This window comes from Cydia pomonella, chromosome 5 (genome assembly GCF_033807575.1).
Source record: "Cydia pomonella isolate Wapato2018A chromosome 5, ilCydPomo1, whole genome shotgun sequence".
In the NCBI taxonomy this organism is placed as follows: Eukaryota; Metazoa; Arthropoda; class Insecta; order Lepidoptera; family Tortricidae; genus Cydia; species Cydia pomonella.
The window spans coordinates 1-9,847 of record NC_084707.1 but is presented as its reverse complement, the minus strand read 5'-3'; the positions used below and the strand labels follow the sequence as shown (position 1 = coordinate 9,847).

The 9,847-nt window shown below is 40.2% G+C and overlaps 2 protein-coding genes across 2 annotated transcripts; both read right to left on the bottom strand.

Moving 5' to 3' along the window:
* Positions 1-837: 837 nt before the first annotated feature.
* LOC133518195 (uncharacterized) lies at positions 838-3,424 on the bottom strand. The gene is made up of 3 exons (XM_061851821.1): positions 3,387-3,424; positions 2,580-2,877; positions 838-1,923 (listed from the first exon to the last, which is right to left on the bottom strand). Exons 1-3 carry the CDS (start codon positions 3,422-3,424, stop codon positions 838-840), a joined length of 1,422 nt encoding a protein of 473 aa, XP_061707805.1.
* Positions 3,425-7,772: 4,348 nt separating this feature from the next.
* On the bottom strand, positions 7,773-9,113 carry LOC133518339 (uncharacterized). The gene is made up of 3 exons (XM_061852011.1): positions 8,971-9,113; positions 8,694-8,872; positions 7,773-8,523 (listed from the first exon to the last, which is right to left on the bottom strand). Exons 2-3 carry the CDS (start codon positions 8,722-8,724, stop codon positions 7,883-7,885), a joined length of 672 nt encoding a protein of 223 aa, XP_061707995.1. The 5' UTR covers positions 8,725-8,872; positions 8,971-9,113; the 3' UTR covers positions 7,773-7,882.
* Between the last annotated feature and the right edge of the window lie 734 nt (positions 9,114-9,847).

Below are 9,847 nucleotides of genomic sequence, written 5' to 3'. Positions count from 1 at the left end.
ACCGTTTCAATTGAAAATATAGGTATTACATAAAATATCGGTGGCATAACACTTGATTTCAGAGTCGACAATATCGTTTACATTGCACAAACTACCTATAATATTGCGTGCATGTTGAACATTAGCGGGGTGATATATCTTGAAATGTTTCTTGAAGAAGTTGAGACGGTTTTCGTAGGTAGACTTTATTTTGTTCAAGTATCCGATACGTGCGTTAATACACTCCATAACACATTCGATATGACTCCATTCCATGTGGTTTATCACCAAGGGGTGTGTGTTCGTCACCGGTTCATTGTCACAGCTGAGTAAAAGTAACGGTACAGGAGAGATACACATCCGAAGACGATCGCACTGAATCAGCTCTGGTGAAACACACATTGGGCTATGAAAGAAGTTTCCAATGACGTCAACTTTTTCCGCAAACATTGCATTCCATTCTTCACAGGTGAGTTCATAATGGCCATTAAAACTGACACAGGTATGTAATCTGATTTTAGCTTGAATAAACTGCAACTTTAAGTATACATGGATATTTGCAATCGGAGCACTTGCACCAGCAGGACAGCGTTTGAGATTGTAGACACTCTTGCTCAGCTCACAGCAACCATCACCAGCACCGGAACAATCAATCGACGGTGTGTAAGAAGGTAAAAAAATGTTTGAATAATTCATTTTTTTAAACGTATTTTCAAAGTTCCAAGACACGTTTACAATTGAGGGTGGTCAATGCTCTACTGAATGATTTTACGTGTGGCACTGGTGAGAGCGTTGTACTCAAACAGTGAATCATTGATAATGAGACAGTATGCCGTGGTGTTGGCAGGTACATTCTCTTTAAAACTCCATTTCCAATTTAATATCAATAGCACCAGCTCCCGAGTTGAAGCTGTCACACTGTCTGGACGTGTCAATGACTATTAATGGAGAGTGTGTCTTGTAATGAGCATAATTTACTTGAGGGCTGGTATGATCACGGCTGTAGTACGATCGTTGGAAATTGGTAAATGCGTCATATAAGAGCGCATAGTTGTTTGTTTTAAATTCAGCCGAAAAAGGATCGTATGGATAATACTGTGCGTTCAAATACACCCTGCAATTGGTAAGATTACAATGGTCGAATATACTCATATCTTTGGTCTTGTCGTTCCTGCGTGCCGTTTGGAAACCAACAATGAGATAGCGAGGTTTCTCCAGCTGAGTACTAGTCTTGATGCACCAAATATGACGTTCTGAGGAAGGTAGTACGGGATATTCATACAGTTCCCACGTGCGGAACGCTATCTGAACTGGTATGCTGCCCTCAACATACGACATTAAGCGCAGTTTCTCCTTATCAGATACTTTTATGACTGGCATCCTCCATGTGACACGAGTGATTTCAATCTCACCATTTGGAGTCGGCGGTTTCGGTACCGTATTCGGATCAACGGGTGCTAAATCTAAACAGTTTACATCTATACTGGCGCGATTTAATATCAACTCGTGTTTCCCATTCATTATTACCTTCTTGTAGTCCTCGGCGAAACCCAAGAAATGAGATAGTGGTATGGTTAATGTAAACTTGTCATGTATCTTTTTAGCACCGACTTCCCACCCCGCTGTCTGAAGACTATGGTCCATTTCCTTGGTGTATGAGATTAGTCCCTTAATGGTGGATGTGATGCCGCAGTTTCTCGCTCGATCAATCTCCACACCGTTCAATTCATAACGAATGTCTTGAAATAAAAAAGCAGCACCATTGTTGACCAGTAGACAGCCTTTCTCCACAGTGCCTTCCACTAATATTTGACTTTGACTCGGTAGTAGAATTAGATCTTGACGGTTGATACATATGTGGATGTTATCGTTGTTTTTGAAAGAGTCATTATACGGAGTGTATGGGTGAAATTCTATACTTTCTATACTGTCATCGAATAACACCTTCTCACCAATGTTTAAGATAGATGACGAGGACATACTTTGAAACCGATACTCTGTAAAAATGTACTGTTTTCTCTAGTCAATTTCCTTGGTTGTTGTTGTTTTTGTAGTGACTGCCGCTGTCTCTCGTTAATACGACGAGTTGTAGTAGTTCTCTCGACGAGAGCAAGATCTCGACTAGTTGTGAAGGTGTTGTTACCAAGGCTTTTATTGTTATGTATAATCATTTTTTTTTTTTACTTTTTACGAATATGCAAACGAAGTGCAATGCTTTCACCTCGGAAATTTACCGTATTACCGTGCTCGTTTACAATGCGCAATTCAATGTTTTGTATGCGATTGTTACTCTTCTTGACGGGTAGATATATAATATTGGTAGGTTGTTCAATAATTTGGTAGCCGGGCGGGACGTCAGGTGAAAACTCGTGTAAAACATGTGACGGCTTGTTGTTTACGAATGAGCCCTCCACAATATTGCACTCTATTCTTATAGTGTTTGTAATGATTATATTAATTGTTTTATCCGACCAATGTGATGTTTTTGCTTTAAGCTTTTTCGCTGAATAACCAAACAATGACCCTATGCTGTTTGGTTTGTCAAAGCGAATATCATACTTTGGCGAGAATATCATACACTTGGAGGTATTGTTATTTACAAAGATATCCACCAATTTTTCACCATCACCTTTAGCCCTCTTTGTCATTTCCTCGTTCAAGAGGTGTATTATACTGGAGAGCTCGTATGAACCTTCAGGAATTGCGATTACATCATCCCCATAGTGAAACATATTATTGCTCTTATCAACATTAGGAATAGTGTTGAAAGTCTTAAAGTACACGAGAGCACACTCGTAAAAACCATCATTGTCCAATTCTAGAGCCGGTTGAAAGTCTACATTCAACACAGGCTCGTTACCGCTCAGACTTATTGTGAATGATGTCATAGACATGATACTGACGGGTAGACGATTAATGTAAGAATGAAACTACGCATGTAATGCTCATTATATTTATTTAAAACAAACGCTTAGCATTGGTACACAGGAAGGCCAAACATAAGTGTCCACAATTTACAGTATTAAATTTCTGTAATCGATTGTAATTATACTCTACTCGCATGTTGCGCTGTTGTTTGGTACTAGCGGAATCATTTATATAATCAATAAACTCTCGAGGTGGTCTCAAATCACCAAAGCTATCAAAATATAGACAATAATTACCCTTTTTCGCATAGGCACACCAATGTGTACCTTCACCCTGCTGAGAGTCTAAATTGATAATACCAGTTTCATAATAGTGAGGTTTCTTTGGGAGATTATCTCGCATGAAAACACCCCTAAAGTAGGGGATTTTCTCTCTACGTGCAAATCTCACAATGTCCACATCGGTGAGAGCTTGACCAATCGGAGGTAAATCTAATTTCTTGTTTTTTTTTTTTTCGCCACTTTTGCAGTTGCCGTTACTGTTGCTGCTGCTGCTGCTGCTGCTGCTGCTGCTTCATTAGCCGGTGTAATGTAGAGTCCCATTCCACGTTTATAAGGTGCTAAATATAAACCTCTACCGACAATCTTGCTTTCATTGTTATTATTATTATTTCTATTCCTGACCATTTCATAAATATTTTTAGCAGCAGTGGTAACACCGCCGGCCAAAGTTCCCGTGGCTGCTAAAGCACCCAGTAGCGGTATCAAAGCTGGTAGGAAACCGCCTTTCTTAGGTATTGGAATGACTCGCTGTTTCTGTTGTCCCTTAACAATTTTCCCTTTAACAAAATGTTTAGCAGCTTTTACACCCACTTTTAGTAGTGTATTAGTAGTTGTATCCTTCTTTTTCGCAATGTGTTTTTTTACAGCATCACGACTTGCTTTAATGACTTTAGATATGGGAATCATACCCATACCGTGTTTAACTTTATATTTCATAATCTTATCTACCGCTAACGCGGCAATACGTTCACCAATTGAATTGTTACCACGCCAACGATTTTCAGCAGCTTGGGCCAATCGCAAATCTGCTTGATGACGTCCCTCCAATGTTTTATCACGTGAGTAGGCAATATCGTGTAATTTACAAGCTTCGTCAAGCGGATTCACACCGGGAATCGTTGCGAGCCAATCTCTCCTTCAATCTAGTACCGGGACCGCAATAATTGTAACCGGGTATGTGCGCTTCGAATGGTAGATTATTAATTAAATTATTTATAATACCCCCACCGCTACTATGAGATCGCAGTCGTCTAGGTCGTTTGGGATTATGCTTAACACTAACCCCGCCAATGTGTGTTATCATCTCAAGTATCTATACTTGACTGTGTACGTGAGTATAAAGTATGCCTATATATCTATATAATATTTAAACCTTTGAAATTTGATCATGTATGTGTGTATGTGTGAGTATAAAATACATGTCCTAACGATTTGATACCTCACAGTGAAATGAAGCTTAAAAAACAAAACACGTCACTGGCTATTAAAGATTGGAGTGTTGTGCTAGATGATAATGTGAAACCAGCAATGACTCGTCGCTCCCTTAAACATGGCTCGTTGCTGGCGAATAACATTAGATGTCTCATCTGTGGACCTTCCAACTGTGGCAAGACAAATGTTCTGTTGTCTCTGCTCTTACATCCGAACGGTGTAAAGTTCATAATGTTTATCTTTATTCGAAATCATTGAATCAACCTAAATACAAGTTTCTGAGTGACGTTTTAGAGCAAGCGGGTGACATACCGTTTCACACGTACAATGATAAGAGTCAAGTCGTCCCACCGGAGGAAGCTGCGGAGGACAGCGTCATTGTATTTGACGATGTGGCTTTGGAAGATCAAGATGCCATTCGTCAGTACTTTGCAATGGGACGTCATCGTTGGTTAGATTGTTTCTACTTATGCCAGACATATAGTAGGATACCTAAACAGTTGGTACGTGATAATGCCAATCTTATATTGCTATTCAAACAGGACGAGTTGAATTTAAAACATGCCTATGACGATCACGTGAACACCGATATGGTTTGGGAAAAGTTTAAGGAAATTTGTCGCGAGTGTTGGCAGAAAAAGTATACTTTTTTAACAATCGACAAGGAGAGAGACATTAATAAGGGTCGATATCGTAAAAGATTTGACGTTTTCATTATTGTATAAAATTTAGTGTCATCTCCGGTTTATTATCAGTTTTATGTTGTCAGCTACTGAAGAACAACGTCGTTTAATTTATATCCTATCAACATATTAGCATCGGCCGTACCAAAAGCAGCAGCAGCAGAAGCAGCATCAGCACATATACTATAAAATAAAATATGTTTGGTAATAAAAAGTTGAAACGGAAACTCGTAGATTCCATTGAGAGTGTAAAGAGAAAAGTAAAAGCGTTGCGAGCAGATAAAACTTTGCTTGACACTTCGCTAGCTCAAACCTTTGAACCAATTACAAAACCGCTCAATGTTTTAATGACTAAAGCTTTAGAATCTAAAGGTAATAATAATAATGATGACAATGCTAAACCAGCAGTAATGAATAACCCCCAGCTCCCTTTGATAAAGACCTCCACACCATTGTCAAAACATTCACGTAAAAGGAAATATCTGATTAAAACCGAAGAACCCAATAGTAAACTGATTAAGTGGAGTAATAATCTTTTTACAAAAACACAACAGTTTGATGATGCTGCTGATGATGATGATGATGAAGATGATTCTAATGATGATGCTGATAATGATGATGATGATGATGAAAGAAAAACAGAGGGAGATGAAGAGTTTAGCGATGCTGAAGATATGAAGTCGGCTCTTGAATTTGATGAAGGTGGTGGTAGTGGTAATAGTAGTATTGATGATCTACAAAATAAATATATGAAACATCTTTTAAAAACATCAAAAATACCATTTGGTGTTTATCTCAAGGATAATAAAATGCATATTGGTAATAGTCGGGTTAAAATCATTGATGACGTGTTACATATTAAAGATTCACGATTCAACCTAACTCCTGGACTGTTGGAACTTATCTTTAAAAGAATACCAAACAAGAATATAGTTTTGAGAAAAGATGTAGAGGATTACAATAATATTTTAGACATTACAAACGCTCATCGTAGAGGATTCTCGCCAAACGGCCAATTGAGTGGAGATAGAAGTGTAAAATATCAATGTTACATTAAACAACCACAAGAATCAAAGAAACATAAAGAAGGTGGATGTTTGAACTCTGGTAGAAGAGATGTATTAACAACTAAAACTTTTTATCCTAAAACTGATTATATCTATTGGGATGATCCCAACGAACTGGTGAGCCGTTTACAGCTTTTGATAGCATCACAGAATGCTGGCAACACCTCTCATTCGAACGAGATCAATGCAATCGTTGAGGAACTGACTGAGAGCGGTATAATTTTAAAGTAAGAAAACAGACCCTCTTCTGTTAGCTGTTTTTAAACCTGTTCTGAGCTGTTATCTAATAAAACAGACATGTTTTGTAACTAAGCCTCTCCCCCCTTGCTACCTTGTTATAAATACCGATGAGGCCTCCCCCATCGTTCACTTTCACAATGCCTCTTAACAAGTTTGGACAATACTTGGGTAGCGAGTCTACAATCCGTGACGACTTGAAAGTGGAACGAGATTTAGTAAATTTTGAAAATAGACGGGTGGCAGGAATTCATAAATCTTTTCTTAAAACTGATGCTATTTGTAGGGCTGAATTGGATGAACAAGTAGTATTTTTAAACACAAAGCTAAAGGCAAATATTAAAGATATAAAAGATTTACGGGTAAAGGTTGAACAATTATCAGCTAGAATTACTACACAAACACACGCACCACAACCAGCCCAAACACCATCAGCAATAGCTCCAGGAAAGCGATTGAAGAAAAATGAGTAAAGCTCAAGTGGTCAACGAGATACACAGGTATGCGAGAAAAACATTTCCACGTCGTCGATTCATTCAGAGGGGGCTCGATGACACATGGCAGATTGATCTAATTGATATGCAAAAGTACTCCAAGGATAATAACAACTACAAGTACATTCTAGTGTGTATCGATACCTTTTCCAAATACGCTTGGATGCAACCGCTAAAGTCTAAGAGCGCTGAAGATGTTACAAAGGCAATGAGCAGAATTTTGAGTGAAAACGGGAGAAAGCCCAAGAATATTCAATCAGATGATGGAAAAGAGTTTTTCAATGTCAAATTTAAATCGCTCATGAAACATCATCATATCAATCACTACTCTACCTATAGTGTCATGAAAGCTTCCATAGTGGAAAGGCTAATTAGAACCTTAAAACATTGGATTTGGAAACAATTTAGCATGAATGGTTCCTACAAATGGATACAGCTGACAAGTGAAGTGGAACAATATTACAATAACAAACTGCATCGTACTATCGGTATGGCACCGGCGAGTGTGAATAAAAACAACTCTAAACAGTTGTTACATAAAGTCTACAATCACATTAAAGTCAAACCACGTGCCAAGTTCAAGGTCGGTCAACATGTGAGAATTAGTAAATATAAATCCACTTTCGCCAAAGGCTACACCGGCAATTGGACTACGGAAATATTTACAATAACTAAAGTGCAAACTACTAATCCAGTGACCTATTTACTTCAAGACGCTAATCACCAACCCATCTCTGGATGTTTTTATGAACAAGAGTTGCAGAAAACTAAACACAATGACATTTATCTAGTGGAAAAAGTTTTAAAGCGTCGTGGAAATAAAGTGTATGTAAAATGGCTTGGCTTAAATGAAAAAAGTTGGATAGAAAAAGATAACATTGTGTAACTATTTTACTCAATAAATATTCATTTACTCCAAATCAATGAGGTTCACTCAATAAAACATTCCTATATTCAGTAATATGAATTTATTATTAATACGTGTACATTAAAACATTTACATTCGCAGCGAGCTAACAATTTAAAATTAAACAATGACAAGGAATAAATGCATCATCACCTTAATATGTACGAGCATTCTTACATTTAGGTTCACATTCATAATCACCGGAAGCTATTATGTTTGGACCTAGCACACAAAATATTACATTGATTAAATAATTAAAAGATTTAGTATTGAACACCACGCGTGAAAATAGTTCCGCTGTAACGCCACCTAATAACGCAATCCAGTCTTGATAGTTGATTTGAGCATCTCCCACTATCTCTTCTACGTCATCGTTTAAATCGTCCCACATTACAATTAACAGGTAAATATGACAATCGTCATGGTGACCTTCGATATACAATCGTTTTAACAATCTCGCTACTTCCGCTCTAAATGTGTGAAATGGCATGGGGAGGCGCCATCTATTAATCAGAGTATTGTTCTGGAACGCTTTTATCCACTTGCTTTTACATCCTTGATAAAAAGATTTCATTTCATCGCTCGTATCGCTCTCAGAAGCGCTCTCTAGGCAGTTTGTTTTTCCCTTGTCCCCATCGTCTTGTTTTAACAGTGCCTTTGCTGTTGCCATCGGTTGTGGTCCGGGTGACGATTGCGAAGTGGAGCTGCTACAGCCACCGTCACAGCCGCCGCCGCCGCTTGTGGTGGTGGACAACCAGCACTGGCAGCACCAAGTGGTGATGGTATTGTTGTCGGCTGGGGAAAATATAATAAAAATATTGTTATTATTTATATTAAAAGTCAGCAAGTGTTCCTAATTGAGAACATAGGGGATAGGTCGAAAGTGATAGATTATTTAAACTACAAAGACAGAACAGAGGTGAAATACTCAAATGTTAATGTGAGTATAATACAACTATACTTACATTTGGTATGTGATGAAGCTTGCGGATCCATGATTTCAACGCAATATTCGTTGTGACACTGTAGTGGGAATATGGTTCAACATGCTCTGTTATAGCAGAAAAATTCAGTTGAGGGGTGGGGTGTAGACGGGCGGGCGGGGCGCATGTGGTAAAGAAACGTGTGAAACGGTTCTCATGAACTATATGAAAAGAGGAAAAGATTTGTTTGTTAAGTTATCGTACAGGAAACGAAACTACATTATTTTGTAATAATTAAAATATAAATATATGTACTTACCTCAACTTTCGGTGCAAACTGAACCATCTTTGTCGAGCGAGGTCAAATGTAGTCATTTACATTATTGCTCAACGAGCTATAGGAAATTGGCAATCGATACATGCGAATTTCACATAACGCCTAGTCTCACTACGATTGCATGTATAGTCGAGAAATTAGGACCAGTTTCACCGTGACGGGGTGGCCTAGGGGTTCATGACGTTAACTGGCTAAAGACGCCCGGTTAGCTAAAGACGCTGGTTCGAATCCGACCTTCGCCACTGGAGGCCACCTCGTCACTTTTTGTTTGTCGTACACGTACAAAGTGGTGCCATCTATTTTAGCGAAGTTTTCCCTCGGGAGATAAATACCTTAAACAGAGAAAGTAGCGCCAACTGGCGAGGATATATGCACAACTACCAAGGGGCGCAGGGCCAGGGGCAGCGGCGGGGAGGGGGGCGGGGGAGGGCGGGGAGGCGGCGGGGAAGGGGGCTAGTGGCGCCATCTAACGGATCTTTGCCGAACTACCAAGTGGCGCAGGCCAGGGGCAGCGGCGGGGAGGAGGCTGGGGGGGGGGGGGGGGGAGGGTGGGGAGGCGGCGGCGGGGAAGGTGGGGGGGGGGTGGGGGGGTGAGGGGGTGAGGGGGGAGGGGGGAGGGGGGGAGGGGGTGAGGGGGTGAGGGGTAGGGGGAGGGGGTGAGGGGTGAGGGGGGGGGGTGAGGGGGGGGGGGAAAGATAAATACCTAAAGGGGGGGGGAGGGGGGGGGGGGGGGGGGGGAGGGGGGGGGGGGAGGGGGTGAGGGGTGAGGGGGGGGGAGGGGGTGAGGGGTGAGGGGAGGGGTGAGGGGGGGGGGAGATAAATACCTAAAGTGAGCTGGAATCGGCATATCCTCCCTACT